Source organism: Xyrauchen texanus, chromosome 6 (assembly GCF_025860055.1).
Source record: "Xyrauchen texanus isolate HMW12.3.18 chromosome 6, RBS_HiC_50CHRs, whole genome shotgun sequence".
Lineage (NCBI taxonomy): Eukaryota > Metazoa > Chordata > Actinopteri > Cypriniformes > Catostomidae > Xyrauchen > Xyrauchen texanus.
In genome coordinates this window covers 33,300,315-33,324,365 of record NC_068281.1, presented here as the reverse complement: position 1 = coordinate 33,324,365, position 24,051 = coordinate 33,300,315, and the positions used below count along the sequence as shown (strand labels likewise).

Genomic DNA, 24,051 nt, shown 5'->3' with positions numbered 1-24,051 from the left:
ATCTGCCGGTGGACAGAGGAGCCCGTCTGCCTGGAAGTGGAGGAGCGGCCACCGACCGCGAGGGGAGAAGGGGCTCCTAGCTGACCGCCTGGAGCTAAACGCAGCAGGTTCTAGCCCGAGTCGGATGATGAAAGTTTGGAAGAACAAGCTGATCTACCTGAACCACCTTTGCAAGCACGACTTGAGCAGGATGTTTCACAGTGGTAAATTGTAATTTTGTAACTTTCTTACAAGTACACTGTTGATTGTTGTGAACCTAACAAAGCTTTAAGTAAAAGACACATAGTGTATCTAAGTTAGTCGTCTTTTGTTGGATTGGGTGTAGCCGAACTTTTGTCTCCAGAGCTATGAATGGAGTTCAGAGGCTTACTTGCGGTTATACATTACCGTGGGTATTAGAGAGTTATCACGACTGTGGATTGCAGATGTAAAATAATCCATCTCCACACATGATCACTATTCATGATACTAAGAATGACAAAAAATCTTCATAATCCTACACAATTGTAGGTAAAAGTGGGCCCGCAGCTGATTAGCAAAACAATTTCAACACAATAACATTAGCTAGCAGGTTAGCAGAGGCCTACAGCTGTGCACTGGTTGTACAGTGCATCAGGAAAGTATTCGCTTCACTTTTTCCACATTTTGTTATGTTACAGCCTTATTCCAAAATTGATTAAATTCATTATTTTCCTCAAAATTCTACAAACAAAACCCCATAAAGACAATGTGAAAGAAGTTTGTTTGAAATCTTTGCAAATTTATTAAAAATAAAAAACGAAGAAAAAAAATCACATGTACATAAGTATTCACAGTCTTTGCCATGACACTCAAAATTGAGCTCAGGTGCATCCTGTTCCTCTGATCATCCTTGAGATGTTTCTACAACTTGATTGGAGTCCACCTGTGGTAAATTCAGTTGATTGGACATGATTTGGAAAGGCACACACCTGTCTATATAAGGTCCCACAGTTAACAGTGCATGTCAGAGCACAATCCAAGCCATGAAGTCCAAGGAATTGTCTGTAGACCTCCAAGACGGGATTATATCGAGGCACAGATCTGGGGAAGGGTACAGAAAAATTCTGCAGCATTGAAGGTCCCAATGAGCACAGTGGCCTCCATCATTCGTAAATGGAAGAAGTTTGGAAGCACCAGGACACTTCCCAAACTGAGTGATCAGGGGAGAAGGGCCTTAGTCAGGGAGGTGACCAAGAACCTGATGGTCACTCTGACAGTATTCCAGCATTTCTCTGTGAAGAGAGGAGAAACTTCCAGAAGAACAATCTTCTCTGCAGCACTCCACCAATCAGGCCTGTATGGTTGAGTGGCCAGACAGAAGCCACCCCTCAGTAAAAGGCACATGACAGCCCACCTGGAGTTTGCCATAATGCACCTAAAGGACTCTCAGACCATGAGAAACTAAATTCTATGGTCTGATGAAACAAAGATTGAACTCTTTGGCCTGAATGGCAAGAGTCATGTCTGGAGGAAACCAGGCACCGCTCATCACCTGGCCAATACCATCCCTACAGTGAAGCATGGTGGTGGCAGCATCATGCTTTGGGGATGTTTTTCAGTGGCAGGAACTGGGAGACTAGTCTGGATCGAGGGAAAGATGAATGCAGCAATGTACAGAGACATCCTTGATGAAAACCTTCTCCAGAACGCTCTGGACCTCAGACTGGGGCGAAGGTTCATCTACCAACAGGACAACGACCCTAAGCACACAGCTTGTGTGAATGTCCTTGAGTGGTCCAGCCAGAGCCCAGACTTGAATCCGATAAAACATCTCTGGAGATATCTGAAAATGGCTGTGCACCGACACTTCCCATCCAACCTGAGGGAGCTTGAGAGGTCCTGCAAAGAAGAATGGGAGAAACTGCCCAAAAATAGGTATGCCAAGCTTGTAGCATCATACTCAATAAGACTTGAGGCTGTAATTGGTGCCAAAGGTGCTTCAACAAAGTATTGAACAAAGGCTGTGAATACTTATGTAGATGTGATTTTTTTAGTGTTTTAAGATTTCAAACAAACTTCTTTCACTTTGTTATTATGGGGTATTTTTTCTAGAATTTGGGAGCTGCGCCATCTTTCAGGAGTAGCCATCTTGAAAATCCAGCATTGGTTGTGGTTGTACTGCTGAGGAAAAAAAAATTAACCACTGATTCTTCAATTCATCTGCCTTTAGAAGTCTAAACAAAGTAGTTTTGCTTTCGCAGTGAAGAAAACAGTGTCTTCTCGACATGGTGACAACACTATCCCTTCTCATCCTGGCCTCTGCTATAACTACGTTTGTTTGAGGGCAGGCCAAAGTAGCCCTTAGGTGGGTATTATGCAAATGTGTTACATAGTGATATAGATACTTCACGGAAGAAATGGCTGGACTACAAACAGCCCATTACTTGTAGTTCTTGAGCTGTGTGGAGGGCATAACTCCCTTTTGCCTGGACTTTGTGCTTTGTAACTTTGCAGACCTTTTACATGCACAAAGAGCTATATTCATCTATAATCTCACACTGGACTGTCAACATATTCTCCTCAATACAACTACTTATATACACTCACCTAAAGGATTATTAGGAACACCTGTTCAATTTCTCATTAATGCAATTATCTAATCAACCAATCACATGGCAGTTGCTTCAATGCATTTAGGGGTGTGGTCCTGGTCAAGACAATCTCCTGAACTCCAAACTGAATGTCAGAATGGGAAAGAAAGGTGATTTAAGCAATTTTGAGCGTGGCATCGTTGTTGGTGCCAGACGGGCCGGTCTGAGTATTTCACAATCTGCTCAGTTACTGGGATTTTCAAGCACAACCATTTCTAGGGTTTACAAAGAATGATGTGAAAAGGGAAAAACATCCAGTATGCGGCAGTCCTGTGGGCTGAAAATGCCTTGTTGATGCTAGAGGTCAGAGGAGAATGGGCCGACTGATTCAAGCTGATAGAAGAGCAACTTTGCCTGAAATAACCACTCGTTACAACCGAGGTATGCAGCAAAGCATTTGTGAAGCCACAACACGCACAACCTTGAGGCGGATGGGCTACAACACCAGAAGACCCCACCGGTACCACTCATCTCCACTACAAATAGGAAAAAGAGGCTACAATTTGCAAGAGCTCACCAAAATTGGACAGTTGAAGACTGGAAAAATGTTGCCTGGTCTGATGAGTCTCGATTTCTGTTGAGACATTCAGATGGTAGAGTCCGAATTTGGCGTAAACAGAATGAGAACATGGATCCATCATGCCTTGTTACCACTGTGCAGGCTGGTGGTGGTGGTGTAATGGTGTGGGGAATGTTTTCTTGTCACACTTTAGGCCCCTTAGTGCCAATTGGGCATTGTTTAAATGCCACGGCCTACCTGAGCATTGTTTCTGACCATGTCCATCCCTTTATGGCCACCATGTACCCATCCTCTGATGGCTACTTCCAGCAGGATAATGCACCATGTCACAAAGCTCGAATCATTTCAAATTGGTTTCTTGAACATGACAATGAGTTCACTGTACTAAAATGGTCCCCACAGTCACCAGATCTCAACCCAATAGAGCATCTTTGGGATGTGGTGGAACAGGAGCTTCGTGCCCTGGATGTGCATCCCACAAATCTCCATCAACTGCAAGATGCTATCCTATCAATATGGGCCAACATTTCTAAAGAATGCTTTCAGCACCTTGTTGAATCAATGCCACGTAGAATTAAGGCAGTTCTGAAGGCGAAAGGGGGTCAAACACAATATTAGTATGGTGTTCCTAATAATCCTTTAGGTGAGTGTATATATGTATATAAATATATATATATATATATATACTCTTACGTATTGTATATTGTGTATTCTATATTGTGTGTATTGTTTACTGTACATTGTATATAATTATTGTGTTGTGTAAGTATGTGTACATTTGATATGTAAATTGTGTTGTGTAAGTATGTTGTTTACTGTAATTGGTATATGTCTCGTCACTGTCATGACTGCTATGTTGCTCGGAACTGCACACAAGAATTTCACCTACTGTTGCACTTGTGTACATGGTAGTGTGACAATAAAGTGATTTGATTTGATTTAGATTTGAAGAGCTATGTTACACAATAAAGAAAATGTAAAATCCCAAAAAAGCATAATAGGGCCTCTTTAAAAGCATCATAAAAGTAATCCAGTAAAACTCCAGTGGCTTAATATGTCTTCTGAAGTGATCAAATCGATCGAGAAATTATCAATATTTATATATTATTTCATTATATTTCACATCAGCAGTCTCCTTGGTGATCATGATTTCAAGCTCGATTACACTTCCTTTATATATGTGCAGAGTGCTAGATGGTGCTAGATTGGACTGCTTTAGAAGGCATGCCATGATTCTGAAACCATGTATTAGGAAAGCATGGATATTCGGAGACAGAGGATGATTAAACTGAATTCTTATAGACTACCTGCTTTCATGTCCTTTTTGGAGGTTGAAAATATGTTCACTATTCACTTGCATTGCATTAACAAACCATTAATGTACCATGAATATGACATAATATAGTAAAATAACATAATAAAAATATGAAAAGCAATGTAGTGAAACTTCTTCAGCTTTCGTCATGTGAACTTTTATTATATTTAAGAGCTAATTTTTTGGGCCTGGAGAGGCAATGCACAACACTCCTTTCAAAAAAAAATCACAACAGTGCTAAAAGGGCTAAGTGTTGTGCAAAATATATTTCCATAGTGTTAAGTAGGCCTACCATGAATGGGGAATTTTAATTGGAGTAACTATTTTGTTTTTCCACTCTTTTTATATACGAGGATAAACTGAATAAATAGTGGGTGTCTCAATCAGCTCCCTAGCTCCTTATGTGGTGAATCAGTATATCGTTAACACGATTTCGTGCACTGGTAAGGGTACTGATCCACTGATCATTGGTACACTTATGACGCACATTCAAGCGCAGCTTTTATTAATCAGCACCATCGCTGTATAAATAACATTATTGTTCATTTTCGTTGAATATATTAAAACGTACAGTGTTGCTATAACAGATAAATGACATAAATAAAGAAATAATATATTAAGGAGTGTATTTTAAACCTTCTTTTAACAACTCTAATATTTAAAAGATTGTTTCCCTTTAATTGTGGATGACAGATAAATAACATATCTTTTAAAGAGAAAATAAGGTTTTGGCATCATATATTTACACTTGTGCTCAGGGGCGAAAATTTCATGAAAATGTTGGGGGGCAATATTATTAATTATTAATATTAATATATATTAATAATTTTTGAAGGGGACACCAAGTTTTTTGTTGTTGCCCCATTTGCATTTGTATTATTTTATTTCTGAAACAATTCTTTTAAGAATATATCATTATATTATTTACAATAGGGCCTACACATATTTTAATGGTCCTGAAACCCCCCCTCCGCAATTTCCGTCTTAAAGACTTGAGAGACTACAGAAGACATGACGATGTTTCCAGTAAGGGAACATCGTGAGCAACAATGCTCCCTGGTTTTTACGGCGAATTGTGGGATGTTTAGGGAGCGAACTATGTTTTGCACTGGAACGATTTTGCGAATGAGAATGAACTAGGGAGCTGATTAAGTCACACCCAGTGTGCTCCGTCCCGGTTTCTAACTGACTGGATACACGTACAATCGACTGCCCGCCACTAGAGGGACTCTTGTTCCGCTGATTTTTCTGTCATTTTGTCCAGTACACTCTGTTACTTAGGCGAAGGCATGTTGCTGGTAACATAGCTAATCTGTCACCATTGTAGGATTCGTATATTCGTAACGTGCTCATAGTACGCATAGACTGTAAAAAAAGATGGACGACGCCCCTTCGCTCTTTTCCATTGGTGAGAACTGAAGCCGCCAGTGTCCCGATCAGATAGTACGTACAAATGTTAACCGGAAGTGAGTGAATCTGGTGATGGCTAGACAATAAACGTTTTTAATATTACATAGTCTTATTAATCATTTCAAAGTAAATGTGTATATAATATTATGTCTGTGATCAGCATCAACAACAAAAAAAAAAATATTCAAATAAGTGAGCAAGTAAATTAGCCAGGCAGTTGTCAGCTAGAGCGCACCGTTATAGAGCTGTACCGCATTGGTCACCAAAGGGACATACAGTGGTTAAATGAAAACACTACATTCAGGCTGAAATTGTATCCGACACATCTGTTACAACCCAGGTGCAGACAGCGATATATCAAACAGGTAAATATCCAAGATGTTGATTGCATTTCTTTTCAGTATTACGTGAACGATACGGCACGCATTAATCTGTTAGAAATGTAAACAACATGTAGTGTTGTGATGGAAATGGAGGTGTAGAAAGAAATGATGTCTTCACTAAGAACTGCAATACTACTGCGGCTCATCAGGACATCTCCTGCCCGAGACCTTGATATCAAACTGTATTTTGTAAAATATCAAAAATCTTTTCATAACTCATGTCTATATGTTAGTTTTCTCTCAACTGATTTTATTTGATTTTGACGTGCACACATAGCTGTTTGAGGTGATGTCTGCTTCAGTTGTATTACAAACCCATTCAGCATAATACGTTTAATTTAATTGAATCGTTTAAGTTTTCAGGGGATTTATGTAAGTGCAGAATACATTATTTTGTGTAACCGAATAGCAACATTTCTGCAAGACTGAATGATAGGCTTGCACTACATAAAATAACTGAGTTCAATTGAAATCCCCTCATTCACTATCTATTTACCTATGGTTGTGTGCATAATACACGTTTTCACAATTTAATTACCAATCCTTCCCTTCTTCGCATGCCAAAAAGAAAAGAAAAATGCAACCCTCTTGACTGGGCTGCATTCTTTATGCTGTGTAATGTGATTTTTGTGTGTCTACAGGTGAATGAGTGAGGCTGACTTCTTCCCCTCTGCCGATATGGTAGAGATAAACCGCATCCATTATGAGCTAGAATATACAGAGGGCATTAGTCAACAGATGAGGATCCCAGAGAGGCTCAAAATAGGACCCGGTTCATCACAGGAACCTCCTGATCCCTTTCTGGAGGCATCCCATAGTACCATGATGCATGTGCCAGAGAGGATTGTAGTAGCAGGTATTATGTCAAGACACCATGGCTTATACTTTTAGCCTCAATGAACACTAATGCCAGGTGTAGTTCTATTATTTTGAAAGGACATTTACGGTAATCAAGGCACCTGGTGGGGGCGGAGGAAGCAAAGTAATATAATCTGTTCACCTGTTCTGGTTTGGTTACTGAGAGAGGGGGTGAAAGGGGGAAGTCTAATTTTTTCAATAGTATCCAGCTGCAGACCCGCAGCACCACCAGTTTCAGAACCCCAGTTTCAGAACCCCAGCGCCAGAACCTGAAGTGAGGGGCGGAGCTTACGTTCTAAACCGAGTAGCGCCACCTAACGTTTTGGAGAGTAGGCTACACCACCAGTTTCAGAACCCCAGCGCCAGAACCTGAAGTGAGGGGCGGAGCTTACGTTCGAAACCGAGTAGCGCCACCTAACGTTTTAGAGAGTACTTTGCTTTTATTACAAATGAAACATCATACTTTATACGTATGTTATAATGATTCTTTAAGGTACAGTACAATAAGCATTTTAAAACATTGATCTTGTGTAATATAATTGTATATAGTTATCCGTTTCATTGTATTATGAGAGTTACTTCCTGATCATGATGGTGAAAAAAATGCTTGAAACTTATGGGCATTTTATATAAAATATACTTTATTTCACAAGAACATGTGCAGCATGCATTTTTCTTTATGTAAAATAAAACATGTCAAAAAACAAAAAAAAAGAGAGAAAATTAAGCATCATTTTAAAAGAAACAATAAAAATATATACAACAAATGACCAATTCACCCCTAGGCCCATTTTATCATGACAATCCTGTATAAATTAAACTTAAAATGTATCAAATGAGGCATTCACTCTCAGGCCCATTTTGTCATTACATTCTTGTAAAAATAACTCCATGTCATCCCTGAACACAAAATGAAATAGAAAGGGCTCTCTGGAAGCTTCTGACTGTTCCAGGAGATTGTTGCGGGCCTTTTCCTTGTGGTCTTCATTCATTCGAATGAAAAGAGGCTCTTCCACTGGACCCCTGAGCAGATGGCTGTTGGAATGGAGCCATTTCACAGCTTCTTTCATGTGCCGGATTATTGGGAGCTCCTTCATTACAGAATATTAAAGGAAAATGTGACTTTATAAATGTGACATATAAATGTATTATATGTTAAGAGATTATATATACATATATATATATATATATATATATATATATACACACACACACCGCCTCACTGCTGCTAAGCGTAGCTTGTTCTTCACATGGAAGGGACTCTTATAGGGTTTCTGCACTATATATCTTGGTTAATTCAAAATTAATCAGAAGAGGGTGCAAATGTAACGGTGGGCTGGAGTAAATGTCCAGTATCTACCTTTCAGAGAAAACCCCAAAGTTCTCCAGAAGAATAAGAGCCCACCATCTCCGTATGTTTGGAAAGTCGCACTGGAAGACAAAAATAGAGAAATCTTGATATTTCAACTGCTACAACATCATAAAGGTCAATTACTTGAACTGGTAATTACTTACAGATGTAAAATCAAAGGGTGCTCCCAAGACAAGATGTAGAGCATACTGGAAAACAGCAAAAATTAAGGAACATTATCTCTGTAAACGTCAAATTAATAAAATTCTTCCTTGTTCCGTATTTAACAACTTTAAAAAATTTAAATAAAAACACCACCACACCAATCATTGGTTTAATTATATCAAAACAATGTCTTAATACAATAAAGTATGACAACATATTCAAGCTTCAATAAGATGATAAAGTTATGCACAAATTAAATATTTAGCAGATAAACGCTGAACTTAATATATGCGATAATTTTTCATCACATGATTTCAAAAACGTTAGACAACATTACAAAACTCACCATGCTCTCCGCCATGCTTGTCTCATTGTCAATAACTCCGCCCCTCACTTCAGGTTCTGGCGCTGGGGTTCTGAAACTGGGGTTCTGAAACTGGTGGTGCTGCGGGTCTGCAGCTGGATATGTCTCAATTTTTTGCTGACCGCTGTTTTTCACGCTTGTTTTGCTCTTTTCTAAATGCTGTTTATGCCTTTTGACACAACTTCGTATGCCAGTAACGCAGTTATGGGATTTATTGGATCTTGTTTGTGTTAAGTGCAAATAAATCTGGATTCAGTGATTACTAAGCACGTCTGGCAAGTTATTCCCCTACTCAGCCTCTCTGCGCCAAAATTGAGCTTCAGATTGCCGCCTAGAACTAACATTCGCTCACCTTTAAAGGTTTTTACAGAGAACAGTAGCTAACAAATTCCTCTATTTTTAACGGATCAAGGAGATGGCGATGATGCACGCTTTGGCAGACCGAGAGATCTGGATCTGATTCAGTCTACGCCAATAGAGACCGTTGAACTGAACACTCCACCACGAGTTCTCACCCTGAACGATCAACCTCTGGACTTCATAGAGCCAGATCCAGCAACCAACTCTCAGCCAAGTGATGAGGTAAAGAATGAATCAGACAAGTGAAGAATAGACTTTGAACGCTGATGAACAAGCTTTGCTGGATTTTCCTTCTTCACTAGTACTTTGTTGATTGAATGCACCTGTCCGTTAGTAAAGTTGCACCAGACTAACAACTTATTAGAAAGACTTTGAATAAGCCTTGTAACTAGCATAAAATGTGTCCAGTCTCTTTTCTCATTCCTTCTAAATTACGTTAATGGCAGCTGAGCTGTGCTTGTATAAAGCTGCTTGAGACAAAATAATGTGCATGTAAAACCAATGGGAATGGGCGCTGTTTTCCATCTCTTCACAGGTGCGATCACACTTGAGGTCAAGGCAGGAGCACTGTAGGAATGAGAACTCTTCATTGCGCCGCAATGGGCAATTAAACAAACATGATTTGTGAGTATAAATACAGTCTCACTGTCAGTCCCCTTCCTGTGTTCTCCCCCTGCTTGCGATGCCATGTCTGTTGATTTAACTTGTTAATTCAGTGTGATTAATTATATAAAAGATACGTTTTTTTAAGTTTCAAATGTTTAAATTGACAAAACAACCTAAAAATGCTTTGTGTCACGACGCAAACACAGTGAGACGTTCCAAAAGTGTCCGTCTGATGTAGGTGTAGTTTGACATGCTTAGAAAGATTTATTATATGGGCTTTTCTCAGGCAAATTGACAAATTCAATCGCAAAATGGATTGTTTTGAACAGCAGGCCAATATTATTTTCAATAATATGGATTAATATATAAAAATATATATATGTATCTGTTTTATATTATCAGTGCTTTACTTCTCTGCCACAATAATGTAATGCATTTGAATTATCAGAATAATCATTATTTTTATAATTTATTAGGGATGCAGAATATATCGGTGGCCATATCAGTATTGGCCGATAAATGTGAATTTTATTGTTAATGGTTGTCCGTCTGCTAAGAAAATTTGGCTGATATATTAAAGCTGATAAATTGGCGCATGCTACTTGCCATGTGGGTTTAGATTGGTGTCTTCTGGCTTTGTTTTAGAGGATCATACTGGATCTGAACGCTCCAATATACAGTATTTATTTATGTCACATGCACTTTTTTACTTTTTGTATGTTAAAGCATATTGTTGTGTTTACAGTGAGTATAAGACTTATTTGCATTCCTTAGTTTTGTCTTTTCACAGGTTTGAATGAAGTGCAATGCACTGTATTTATAAAAGTATCTCACTCAAGAGTCATTATACTTATTTATTTATTTATTTTTTTAATAAAAGTTTGGGCATAGGAATATAACATTTCTTTATTTAACTGGTTCAAAGTAGACTACATTTGGTAAATTATTTCAACATTTTAGATGTTTCTTGCAGGTTCCTTGTTTTCTACAATTGAAGTTGTATTCAAAATAATTATCCACTTTACACGATTGAGATGACAAAAATGTTTTGATTTATATCCAGATATAGATTTATCTGCAAATATATCGGTTATGGGCCTCCAAATATACTGAATGATCGTTATCAGTAAATTTCCCTATCGGTGCATCCCTATAATGTATATATTGTGTCTCAGGTGGTAGAGCGGGTTGGCCATTAATCGCAGGGTCCCGGCCCAAATGACTCCACATGCCAAAGTGTGCAAGATACTGAACCCCAAGTTGCTCCCAATGGCAGGCTTAGTGCCTTGCATGGAAGCTCTGCCGTCATTGGTGTTTGTTTGGGTGCATGATTCACAGTGTAAAGTGCTTTGAATACCGCCAAGTTTAAAAACGTACTACTATATAAGTGCAGACCATTTACCATTATATTTTTCATTATTTAAATATAATTATTTAATCATTATATATTGAATTATTGTTATCTGTTGTGTTCCCAACAACTATTGATTATATGTGATTAATTGGATTAATTAATCAGCATATCATTAATTATTTCGATTAAAAATTTGAATCGATTGACAGCCCTAGTATAAATTTAGTTCAAAACATAAGAGTTGGGGGTGTCAATATGATTATTGCTTCAAATTTATGTCTCTCTGTCAGTGCAAACCCATCTCCATCTCGCGCTCCTGTCCGTGCCTGTCCTCCTCTCATAAGTCCAGAGGACTCTGAGAACCTTAACAGTGCCAGTGGTGTCCTCACCTACATCAAGAACACAACTCGCAGAGCCTACCAACAGGTCTTGGAGGTGCTGGATGACAGTCATCATAGGTGAGCTCTTTCTTCATGAAGCATTTGTTTTAATTATGCACATTAAGAGGGAACATTTGAAAGTATAGTTCTAGTATATGAGAAAGGTAAAACAAACTGAAATGCAGCCAGTTCCTTAAATAATTATTAAAATGTTCTCCCGAATTACCTCCGTTACCACGGAGACCTAGCGTGTGTGGAGGCTTCACGCTTTTCTCTGCGGCATCCACTCACAACTCACCACGCGCCCCACTGAGAGCGAGAACCACATTATAGCAACCACAAGGAGATTAACCCAATGTGACTCTACCCACCATAGCAACCGGGCCAAATGGTTGCTTAAGAAGCCTGACTGGAGTCACTCAGCATGCCCTGGATTCGAACTTGTGACTCCAGGTGTGGTAGTCAGTGTTTTTACTTGCTGAGCTACCCAGGCCCCCCTTAAATTATTATTATTATTCAAATATATATATATATATACACACACACACACACACACACACACACACACACACACACACACACACACACACACACACACACACACACACACACAGTGCCTTGCAAATGTATTCAGACCCCTGACCAATTCTCTCATATTACCGAATTACAAATGGTACACTGAAATTTCATTCATATATATATATTTAATTTTAAAACATTGAAACTCAAAATCAATTATTGTAAGGTGACAGTTTTTTTGGGGGGAAATATTTTTATGAAAAATAAAAAACTTAAATGTCTCGCTTGCATAAGTATTCAACCCCCACACTTTAATATTTTGTCGAGCCACCTTTTGCTGCAATAACTGCTTTAAGTCTTTTTGGGTAAATATGTACCAGCTTTGCATACAGTGACAAAGTGATTTTGGCCCATTCTTTTCGGCAGATTTGCTCCAGGTTGGTTGGGTGATGCATGTGGACTGCAATTTTCAAATAGTGCCTCAGATTCTCAAAAGGATTGAGATCAGGATTTTGACTGGGCCACTGTAGGACATATATCTTTTTGTTCTTCAGCCACTTCAATGTTCCTTTGGCCTTGTGCTTGGGATCATTGTCATGCTGAAAGGTGAAGTTCCTCCCAAGCTTCAGTTTTTAGCGGACTGAAGCAGGTTCTCTTGCAGTATTTCCCTAAATTTTGCTCCACTCATTCTTCATTCAGTTCTAACAAGATGCCCAGTCCCTGCTGATGGGAAGCATCCCCACAGCATGATGCTGACACCACCATACTTCACTGTAGGGATGTCTGTCTTGAGGCATAGGAAGTGTTAGGTTTGCGCCACACATAGAGCTTTTTAGTCAAAAATCAAAGCGCTATCTTGGTCTCATCTGACCACAAAACCTTCTCCCACATCGCAGATGGGTCACTCACATGCTTTCTGTCAAACTCCAGATGTGCTTTCAGATGGTACTTTTTGAGTAACCGCTTCTTTCTTGCCACCCTCCCATGCATGCCAGCATTATGCAGTGCTCTTGATATGATTGACTGGTGCACCATTTCTCCACTCACAGCCACTGAACTCTGTAGCTCCTTCAAAGTGGTGGTTCGCCTCTTTGTGGCTTCTCTCACAATTCTCCTTTTTGTTAGAGCACTGAGTTTTGAAGGACAGCTTTTTCTTGGCCATGCCTGGGTGGTGTGGTGCAGCTTCCACTTCCTGATTATTGATCCAACTGTGCTCACTGGGATATCCAAACATTTGGATATTATTTTGTTCCCTTTCCCTAATCTATGCATTTTTATTACTTTATCTCTAACTTCAGCTGGGATAGGCTCCAGCCCCCCGCGACCCTGTACACAGGATAAGCGGTTGACGATGGATGGATGGATGGATGGATGGATCTCTAACTTCTGTGGAATGCGCTTTGGTCATCATTTTCCTTCAGATTCACAGCCTGACCAATGGTCCTTCAACAATGGGATTTTTATCCAGAAAATATGATTGCAACTTTAATGAGTCACTGGTGGATGCCAATGGTAAAGTAATCGTGTCATCATTAGGGCAACTTCTTTCATCGGTGTAACCTGTCAGCTTCCACATCAAAGGGGTTGAATACTTATGCAATTAAGATATTTCAGTTTTAATTTTTTGAGTTCCAGTGTTTTAAAATAAAATATATAACAGAATGAAATTTCATTGCACCATTTGTAATTCAGTAATATCAGATGGTCAGGGGTCTGAATACTTGTGTGTGTGTGTGTGGAGAGAGGTGGTCAGTTTGTAGTCCTTAAACCCAGACGCGAATTAGAATTTTCAAGCCATGGGTTTCACTGGAATTCAAAATGGGGTTTTAAAATAGCTTTTTTCAGTTACTTTCCAGTTTTAGTCTACAGTACAACATAAATTACACATGGTCATACCTCAAAAGTGAATTTTGAAACCTGTTGTTTTTTTTGTTTTTTTTATGTATGTAGCTAGGAATGTTGTTACATAAGGATCGGTTTTCCAATGCATTATGTCATTGAGCATGTAAGTGCTATGCCTTGTGGGTTGGCCTACATGAATTGAAATCATGACTGATCTGTTGGCAGGGAATTTTAGAGATGTATTTGTTATTACAGACTTGATCATTTATGTCTGTCGATAAAACTCTAGCTCAATTACAATAGATTTCTTAAGAATGCTTGCTGCAGAATCCAGCACAAATACCAATATATCTTCACTCCTTTGAGTTTGTCATCACTCCACAAATTTCATCCACAGAAATGAGTGCAACTAATTAAAGTTTTTGCTAATTCTAGGGATAACACCAGTATACGTTTAGCTATCAGCACAATAAAGGTGCACATTGAAACCGTGAATATAGTGTACATTTAGCCACAAAGCATTAAAGCATTTTTTGTAAAAAGACAAAGGCATAGGGAACGGATGATCAGCTGTTATTTGTTTTTTCTTGTAGTCGGACAGCTCTTTTAGCTTTAGATCCTAGTTTGGAGAACACACCTGATGACGCGGTCTTAACAGATGCTGCATCACTGCGACGACAGGTAGTATCTCACTCCTCAGCTATTATCTTTTGCTGATTAACTGGATATAAAATTACTATTTATCATGTGTTCTGATGTACTAAACAGATCATCAAGCTGAACCGAAGACTGCAGCTACTGGAGCATGAGAATAAAGAGCGAGCCAAGCGCGAAATGATCATGTACTCCCTCACTGTTGCTTTCTGGGTGGTCAATTCTTGGATCTGGCTACGCCGCTAGAAACCAGAAATGTTTCAAAAGAACAATATGCAATTCAGTTACAACGTACAGTGTGTTAGCTATTTTGCACTTACATACTTTTCATTAAGTGGCTTTCATTGGCAAAAGTTTGCATATACTGCATCAGAAAAATGCAGTATTTGCTTTTCCAGTATTATACTATTCTTGTAAATGTTCAGATACAGTAGTTTGATGGTCCTGTGCACTGTGATATAAAAATGTAAATGTTCTTAATATTCCATTAGACGTTCCATATTTGTGAATACATTAACATTTGCTCTTATTTTTCAGTTAAAATACCTCATGTCACTATTTATGGATAAACATATTTAAGGTTGTGGGATCACCAAAAATGAATAAACTGTGTTGTTTACCACTGAATTCCAGTGACTGTTGTCTATAAATTGGAGTGTAACCTCCTGAGAAACAACAATAAATTTGTCAGTCTGTTAAAAATGTCTGCAGAAGTCACAGTTTTAAATCCATGTGTTTTTTTTTATTATTACTATTTTTATTATAATTTTTAGACTTCAAAAAATGTTTTATGTTAGCAAAACACGAGCTATAATATATTATTATTTTAATCTGTATGTAAGCAGATGTGTGTTGAAACCATGGAGCGGATGAAACAGTAGAGGACGAGTTCTCGTGTTGTACACCCGCAGTGTTTCTCTGTGACCTGGAAGTAAAACAAAGTGTGTCAGTTTGGCTAGAGCCCTTCTATCAAAATGTATAGCAAATAAAAAGCATAACGTACATTGGCGAGGAGATAAGAGGCTGTTTTATTTTTATGAATAGTTATGGAGAAGCTTCAGTGTGCTGAATAGATGCATTTGTGAGGAAACCGCTCATCACTGAAAGGATATGCCACATGTCCGCTAATCAATGTTTTACTTACACGATGTGTGGAGTTAGATACGATAAATTGACGCGGACAATATTGCGACAGGTAGGCGTCAGTTTACGGCTCATTCATGTGTATGGTATACGTTAACGGTGACTTACTGTCGTAACATGCTAGTTGGACGTAATAACAGTATAGAAGATCTCTGGTTTGGCCTTTTTTGGTACAGCAAGGTGGACGTGGAACACTTGACATGATGGATCCTTCACACTGAGAAATCTGACATTTGCACTAAGGCAACCAATGACAGCACCGTGAAGGGATTTCGCTCGACCTCATTTGGACGCGTGAAGATAATTAGTAACTTTTGAATAACTCGCTAGATTTCCGATTGTTTTTGTTACAGTCTTACTCAAAACAACATGCAAATACTCGCGAAAGTGGAACATATCTGATAAATAAGCTCGCCATATTTTCATATTCACTCGCTTGACTGCTTCATCGATGGCTCCAATGGGCATCCGGCTGTCCCCGCTCGGCATAGCCATGTTCTGTTTACTGGGGGCCGGGGTGATTTATCACCTCTATGCCGGTGTTCTGTCCAGCAGATTCGCATCGTTTAGGCTGAAGAGGACTGTGGATCTGAGAGATCTGCTTGCCCTGTCCATAGAGGCTGCGATTCAGGGTGGTCGGGAGGTGAAGAGGATCAGGGAGGACAACACACTGGAGGAGAAGTCAAAGGGAAAGACCAAAGAGGGAGCCAGTGAAAAGCTCACTCTGGGTGATCTGAACTCCCACCGCAAGATGTTTTACCTGATTAAGAACACCTATCCTTATGTTCAGGTATACATACGATCTGTGCTTAAAGGGATATTTCACCCAAAAATGAAAATTCTCTAATCATTTACTCACCCTCATGCCATCACAGATATGGATGACTTTCTCTCTTCTGTAGAATGCAAATTAAGATTTTTAGAAGAATATTTCAGCTCTGTTGGTCCACACAATGCAAGTGAATGGTGTCCAAAACTTTGAAGCTCCAATAAGAACAAAGGCAGCATAAAAATAATCCTTAAGACTCTAGTTGCCTTTATGTGCTTTCTGGAGCTTCAAAGTCTTGGCCACTGAGATTCTAAAAATCTTAATTTGTGTTCTACAGAAGAAAGAAACTCAAACACATCTGGGATGGCATTAAGGTGAGTAAATGATGAGAGAATTTGCAGTTTTTAGGTGAACTATTCCTTTAAAGATGGCCTATCCTTTTAAAAAATGACCATGGTAGCCATAGTATCCTCCCAAAATAGTTACTACAGTTACTTATAGTAATGTAAAAGCATAATCAATCTCATAAACAGATTTCAGAATCAATTTCAGTATTGTTGTTATTTACTTATTTATTTATTTTAAAGACACTGGTGGATATATTACCAATTTACTAAAGTTTTGTTGTTGTAACTTTGATCACACAGCCTATTGTGCTTATAATAAGAGGGATAATTTCTTAAAAGTGATGATAGTGTTGGTGTGTCTCCAACTAGTGAGTTTTCTATCTAGACAGTATTTTTGGGTGTCATAGGCTCGATTGAACATTTAAAGCCATCTTTACACTTCAAAGGTGCCACAGAAGCTGCATTGGAAGTGGTATTTAGCTGTATTTATTTACACAGACTGTTTAATTCTGTGCAGAGCAGGCATAAAGGCATTTGCACAGCAATTGCAAATGCATAAATAGTCCTAATGTAATGAGAGAGTTTTAAATCTAAAATGATAAATATAGGTATATGAAATTAATTAAATGTGAAAATAAATTATGAAATATATGCTGTATCATGACAATAACAAAGTTCAAGGCTGCATTTCATTCTCACAGAACCAACGTAGCATCAGAACTGCCTTTGATAGGGGCGGAGGTGGGTCAGAGCAGGCATGATTTAGTCTGACTTTTTGCAGCATTGAGTCTTTTCACATAATTTTGAGCAGGCACAGAGCAGGCTTAACTTGGCTGTGTAAAGACACCTTTACAGTCTTCATTTTGTGATGCTGGGTTAAAATTGAAATGAATTAATGAATGTTACATTTATATAGCACTTTTCTGACACTAAACTCAAAGTGCTTTACAAAGAGAACAGGGGACTCTCCACAACCATCACCAGTGGTTTACCATCTCTGGGCACTAACAAACCACAAAATGATGTGGACGTAACACAAATCACTGACTAAATGTTGCACAAGTTGATCAAAGTGTGGTTTTCTTTCATATGGCTTCAGGTGAACTCAGAGGAACATGCTAATGCTGAGGGTGAGGCCACAATATGGACACGCAGCATCTCTGGAGAAGTTCTGGAGAAGGTCTCTGGGAGGAAGGAGGTGCCTGCAGAGAAAGTCACTGTGTGGATTGACCCATTAGATGCCACTCAGGAGTACACGGGTATAAACTCATGTTTTTTGTGCCCTGACAAACATTAGTGCATTTTATTTTTATACATGTAAGAGTTGTGAGTTCAATTCTTTTTTTTAAAAGTTTATTTTTGTATTGTATCTATGTTCTAAAATAACTAATTTAAATTGTTAATTTGCACCTGTGATTAGATTCACATTGGTGGACACATATATTTACGCCACGACAAGAAGGGGCTGGAAAATTCAGCTTAGAATTTGGGAAGGTGGTTAAATTAGAAAAAATAATAACCAACTCTCTGAAAAGTTTCAATAACCTTTTTTTTTTCAGCTGTATAGTCATTTGACTTTACAGATATGTTTGATGTAAGAAAATCAACTGGTGGAAGTGTGTTTAAAATAATCACCAATCCCTCAGTATACAGACTTACTTTGGAAAACCGATACAAGTAGGGTTGCCTTTAAATTAAAGCAAAAACTTGTCTTGTTTTGTAGGTATTCTATCTATTATTTTGAAGTTTTACTGTCACTTTGTCTTTGATGTGCTGCTACTGCAGTATGAGGAATAGTTTTGTGTTGCTACATTTCACATGCGCTTGTCCAGGATGTAAATCATTTCTCATTGTTTGTGCTTTCAACAGAAAATCTCCGGCAGTATGTCACCACTATGGTTTGTGTGGCTGTGGACGGGAATCCTGTTATAGGTGTGATCCACAAACCTTTCACTGGGCACACAGGTGTGTTTATTTGAGGCTTACAGACTTAATGAAAACCCGATTACCTTGCAGTTTGGAAACAGGATCTAGTGGCTGTTTGGAGGATGTAGTGAAATGTAAACAAAGTGATTAAAGAAATTTGATGCACTTTCTTTTACAGGCACCACCACACAAAATATTTGATTGACCAAAAATTGCACACCCAAAAAAAATACATTGGTTTTAATGTTATACTTAGAAGATTTGTATTATTATTATTATTATTATATAAAATGTATACTGTCAAATATATACTGCATAAATATATATTTACAAATATATAATACAATAAAAAACTATGTTTTTATTGTTTTTGTGTTTTTCTATTCTTTATTTACAGTATTAATGTCATCATGGACAAAATTGGTTCACCATTTTCCAATAGGACATTGTAATTGTCATTACACCTTTACTGTTCTGTCTTGACATTATTGTGTTTTTAAATGAGCAACTGAGATTTATACTGTGTTGCTAAAATTTTCTTTCTCATCCTCAGCTTGGGGTTTTGTTGGAGAGGGAGCCAGTCTGGCACCTCGTGCTTCCTACAACACAAACTCTCCTAAGGTGATTGTGTCCCGCTCACACTCAGGCAAGGTGAAGGGCTTCGTCCAGGCAGCCTTTGGAAACAATACTGAAATTATACCAGCAGGGGGCGCAGGTACTACAAAATCTTCTACTACCTATTGAAATGAGAGTACTCATTAATTGAAATAACTTTTCTTTTTTTCTTTCTTTTTTTTCATTTCTTTGATTGCACTCAACAGTACTTTCAAGAAAGTTCAAGTAATTTTACATGGTTTTCACTGTAAAAAGCGGCAATCTAAATAAGTCAACATAAAATTAAAATTGATCATACTTGCTTATACTTGCACCTTCCTGGTCTTATTGTGAATGGTCATTGTTTTACGTTATCCAAAGAAATAAAATGTTTTTGTAATCTTTCATTAAAATATAATAACTTGCTCCACAACTAAAATTACTTTTCTTTTCAGCTGACGTCAAATCTATCTTGTTTTTCAACCCCTCACCTTCAGACACCTGTCATAAAGAGACCAGTTTTGATGAGCCAAACTATTGATTCTTCACTAAGCCCTCCTTTAAAAGCGCTTCCGACCAATCCTGTCTTGGCAACTGTTGCGCTGTCGCCATTACTCTGACATGCGTTTGCTATTTTTCAATGAGAGTAATGTGTGTTTGAGTACTTTTAAGCGGGATTTTATACAAATTATAAATAAAAATGTAAAACACGTTGTTGCCGGATCATTTGTAATATTGACACGAGTTACACAGTACTTGACACAATACATGCAGTACTTTTCTTTATTTAAAAAAAAAAAATATGTATTTAGATAAATCTAGAGAAGAGCATTTTATGGATTAAACTGTGTCAGCCCTCATTCTCAAATGATCATATAACATCTGCAACGACATCTACATTTTCTCCAAGGTAAATTAAAGCTAATAATTGAACGTTTATTAATTGTATTGATTCAAGTCATAGTAAAAGCGATAGACAATGAATAAATAGTTCACAGCATCAAAATCTGGGTTATGAGAAATTATAAGATAATTTAACTAAGAAACCACTTAGTTCACTTATGCTAATGTTATTAGATGTGTAATCGCTATTAAATTAAGTTTTTCTCTTTTTAAGTGACTGTAATAATCCTTTGCCTTGATTCTGATTCACAATCTCCACAGTTTTTGCTGTGCAATTTAATGATTTCTTATACAAAAAACGTCAGATTAATATGCATTACAATGCCACTCTTCATACCAGCCCTTGAAAAATCCTTTCCGTTTATGAGAATATTTAGCCTAAAACTGCATTCATGGCAATCTCCCATTCATTCCAATGGGGAGTTCTGCAGAGCTTGTCAGAGCGAGCAACCATAACCAATGGATTAAATCAAGTCCCACCCCCTTTTATTCCTTGTTGCGTTCACATCACATTACAGAAGTAAATGGGTTGCTACTGCTGTTTCTTGTTGATTTTAAGTTAACTATTGACTGTGGCAGTTGTAAATACTATAAGTATAGTTTGCTGCAGCAACAGATGGGCTCTTTTTTTTTCCCCCACAGGATATAAAGTACTTGCTCTTCTAGATTCCCCAGGTGATGAGGAACAAGAGAAGGCTGATATTTACATCCATGTGACGTACATTAAAAAGTGGGATATCTGTGCTGGTGATGCCATTCTGAGGTCTCTGGGTGGTCAAATGACAACTCTTAAAGGAGAGCAGATCGATTATTCTGGCTCAGAGGGGAACACAGGTGGCCTGCTGGCCAGCATTCAGACTGACCACAAGGCATTGGTCAAGAGACTTCCACCCTGGGAAGAGAACAAACAATAATAAACCAAAACCAGGTCTAAGACCTAGCTCTCCAATTTTCTTGGGAAATGTGAGGAAACAAAGATAAGCTTATGACATAAGACAACTGATCCAGCATCAGTAACTCAATATGTGTAATAATAACCCAAACAAGTTTGAGAAGTGCTACATGTGTTGTTGAAGGAAGCGTGCCTTTTGCTTGTAGGATCATCAGATATGTATCATGTGACTCATTTAAAAAAAAAAATGAAGTGTCAATGTGTCACAAAAAGTGAAAGCACGGGGTAAAATCATGAGGTCACCTTACTTTTTTAATTGTTGTTCTCCATTTTGAACCAGTAGCTTATATTTCATTTAATCCTTCTGCGTTTTAGTGAGATTTGTGTGGTGCACTCCAAAATGGCCAGTAAAACCAGAGGTTTCAATGGTACTTAAATTGGTTTTGGGTGAGGATTTAACTGTGAATCCAGAGATATCTTGAATATTATCTCCCTGTGCATAGCACTACTTCTCATCATAATGGAGAACATTGTTTCCCTTAGTGGCCTGTGTTCAGTTCTCTATGTCAGATATCAGTTTGTCCAGTTTATACACTGATACCTGAATTGCTGTGAGATTAGACTACAGAGGTGTATGCACCATATATAAATATAATATATATCTGTAATACAGTATGTTGAGATGGAAAGTCAATTTGTGTCCTGCTTTTTTGGTAGGGAGTTTGAAGGGAAGTAAAAAAGATTTAACGGAATACTCTGTTGACTTCACTTTGGGTGATCCATTCATGTTGGTGTAATTGTTCTAGGGCTCGTTCACTGTGACAGCTGACTCATTTTAAAACTCCAATTTTCAAAAGAAGTATTTTTGTATGAGTATTAATACCTTTGCCATGGTTGTTTGTTGAGATCTTACAAATAGCCATGGTAGTGTGTTTCTCTCCTGGCAAAACTGGTGGTGTGCATGACAAAAAGAGTATATTAAATGGAAAAAGGAATACTATTTCTGCATGTGGCCTTTTACAGATCTTGTCTGAGATTTGAGGCATGTTATTTGGCATCACATTGATTGTGGTCTTCATTCTGCCTTTAATAAATAATTAAAGGTTTTAGATTTGTAGAGTTGTAAGTGTACTCACACAAATAATGGTTTGCTAATATAGGTGTGAATTATGTCTTAAATATTTGTTTTGGTGAATGGAACCACAAATAAAAAAATCAAGTAACTTTTCATTTGATTTAATTCTTTTTAATATACGAGTTGTATTTAAATTGTACCTAAAAGTCCATTAGGAAATGCTAATTTGTCAACACATCAAAAAGATTGTTGTTAATGAATATCACAGAAATCATCTGTTTTCCCACCGCATGGTGGCAGGCTAGTTTCAGATGTTTCACTTCCAAACATGTTTCAAGTGTGGAACAACAAAAGGGTATAATTCTCAATTATCTGATTTTTATAATATGCTAGACAAAACGAAAGTATGTTTGTGTGACCTTGTATGTATCAATAATAATATCTTGTCCAGTAATGGCCAATAAAGGAAAAATTAAAAACCTCTCATCATTTACTCACCCTAATGCCATCCCAGATGTGAATGACTTTCTTTCTTCTGCTGATCACTAAGATTGTTCAAAGAATATCTTTGCTTAGATGGTCCATACAATGAAAGTTAATGGGTGGCAAAATTTTGAAGCACCAAAATGCACAGAAACGCTGCAATAAAGTAAGCCATATGACTGCGGTGGTTTAATCCATATATTCTGAAGCAATTTGTTATGTGTGGGTGAGAAACAGATCAATATTTAAGTCCTTTTTTATTGTCACTTTTCACTTTTACATTCTTCATCTTTTGTTTTTGGTGATTTGCATTCTTGGTGGATATTGCCACCTACTGGGCAGGGAGAAGAATTTATGGAATAAAAAAGGACTGTTTCTCACCCACACCTATCATATCGTCTCAGAAGATATGGATTAAACCACTGGAGTCTTATGGATTACTTTTATGCTGTGTTAATGTGCATTTTGGAGCTTCAATGTTGGCACCCATTCACTTTCATTGCATGGACCTACAGATCTCAAATATTCTTCTAAAAATCTTTGTGTTTAGCAGATGAAAGAAGTCATACGCATCTGGGATGGCATGAGGGTGAGTAAATGATAAGAGAATTTAAATTTTTCCCTTTAAACAGGAATTATGCAACAGTTCAAAGGAAGGAAGGAAGTACAAACTGTGCTTGGCTTTTTTCACAATGGAGTCAATGTGGGTCTCCCACTTCAGGGGAGACCCACCTTGTGTGTGGGGAGAGCACACATCCCTGGCACCAGGTGCTGGAAATGAATTTCCCCCAGTCTCACTAACTGCTGCCTATCTGTCAGAAAGCTGGTGATCCACTGACAGATAGAGGTGGGAACAGAGAGTTGGTTTATTTTAGTCCGGAGAATAGCTGGAATGATAGTGTTGAAAGCCGAACTGAAGTCCACAAAAAGGATCATTGCATATGTCCCTGGTTTGTCATGATGTTGCTGAATATGATGCAATCCCAGGTTGACTGCAGCCAGGGCTGGACTGGGAAGAGAAATCGGCCCGGGATTTTACATAGCAACTGGCTGTTCGCTGTCCTTTTCTGCATATCGCGGCGCCCAATTAAACTATTGCTAGAGGAAACCCCCCTTTAATCTGATATAGCTGGGTTTAAGAAGAAAGGCTTCAGGCATTTATATAGTGCTGATCTGTAGGGAGAACTTGTATTAATAGTTTATTGTTTCATTAAAGAGACATTACT

The 24,051-nt window shown here is 38.1% G+C and overlaps 2 protein-coding genes and 1 long non-coding RNA gene across 4 annotated transcripts; 2 read left to right on the top strand and 1 right to left on the bottom strand.

The window, feature by feature from the left end:
• The first annotated feature begins 5,705 nt into the window (after nt 1-5,705).
• Nucleotides 5,706-15,377, top strand: LOC127645323 (mitochondrial fission factor homolog A-like). Of its 2 annotated transcripts, none has more exons than XM_052128904.1 (7): nt 5,706-5,890; nt 6,882-7,096; nt 9,391-9,560; nt 9,874-9,962; nt 11,589-11,756; nt 14,633-14,720; nt 14,808-15,377. In XM_052128904.1, the coding sequence occupies exons 2-7, from the start codon at nt 6,886-6,888 to the stop codon at nt 14,937-14,939; spliced, it is 858 nt and encodes a 285-aa protein (XP_051984864.1). In that variant the 5' UTR covers nt 5,706-5,890; nt 6,882-6,885; the 3' UTR covers nt 14,940-15,377. The 2 variants fall into 2 exon arrangements, with proteins under 2 accessions (XP_051984864.1, XP_051984863.1); XM_052128903.1 differs by having other exon boundaries at nt 5,706-6,222.
• On the bottom strand, nt 7,992-8,683 carry LOC127645325 (uncharacterized). Its single transcript, XR_007970771.1, has 3 exons — nt 8,459-8,683; nt 8,314-8,377; nt 7,992-8,189 (listed from the first exon to the last, which is right to left on the bottom strand). It is a non-coding gene; the product is annotated as an uncharacterized LOC127645325 (long non-coding RNA).
• A 453-nt stretch (nt 15,378-15,830) lies between the features above and the next one.
• On the top strand, nt 15,831-22,819 carry LOC127645201 (inositol monophosphatase 3-like). The gene is made up of 5 exons (XM_052128741.1): nt 15,831-16,626; nt 18,052-18,211; nt 18,822-18,917; nt 19,432-19,593; nt 21,018-22,819. Exons 1-5 carry the CDS (start codon nt 16,288-16,290, stop codon nt 21,287-21,289), a joined length of 1,029 nt encoding a protein of 342 aa, XP_051984701.1. The 5' UTR covers nt 15,831-16,287; the 3' UTR covers nt 21,290-22,819.
• Nucleotides 22,820-24,051: the final 1,232 nt, after the last annotated feature.

Excerpts from the sequence above, each read along its gene's own strand:
- LOC127645323 (XM_052128904.1), top strand. The coding sequence starts at position 6,886 with ATGAGTGAGGCTGACTTCTTCCCCTCTGCCGATATGGTAGAGATAAAC. Across the intron at positions 9,561-9,873 it reads ACTCTCAGCCAAGTGATGAG|GTGCGATCACACTTGAGGTC; the intron begins GTAAAGAATGAA and ends ATCTCTTCACAG. Across the intron at positions 11,757-14,632 it reads CTGGATGACAGTCATCATAG|TCGGACAGCTCTTTTAGCTT; the intron begins GTGAGCTCTTTC and ends TTTTTCTTGTAG.
- LOC127645201 (XM_052128741.1), top strand. The coding sequence starts at position 16,288 with ATGGCTCCAATGGGCATCCGGCTGTCCCCGCTCGGCATAGCCATGTTC. Across the intron at positions 16,627-18,051 it reads ACACCTATCCTTATGTTCAG|GTGAACTCAGAGGAACATGC; the intron begins GTATACATACGA and ends ATATGGCTTCAG. Across the intron at positions 18,212-18,821 it reads TGCCACTCAGGAGTACACGG|AAAATCTCCGGCAGTATGTC; the intron begins GTATAAACTCAT and ends TGCTTTCAACAG.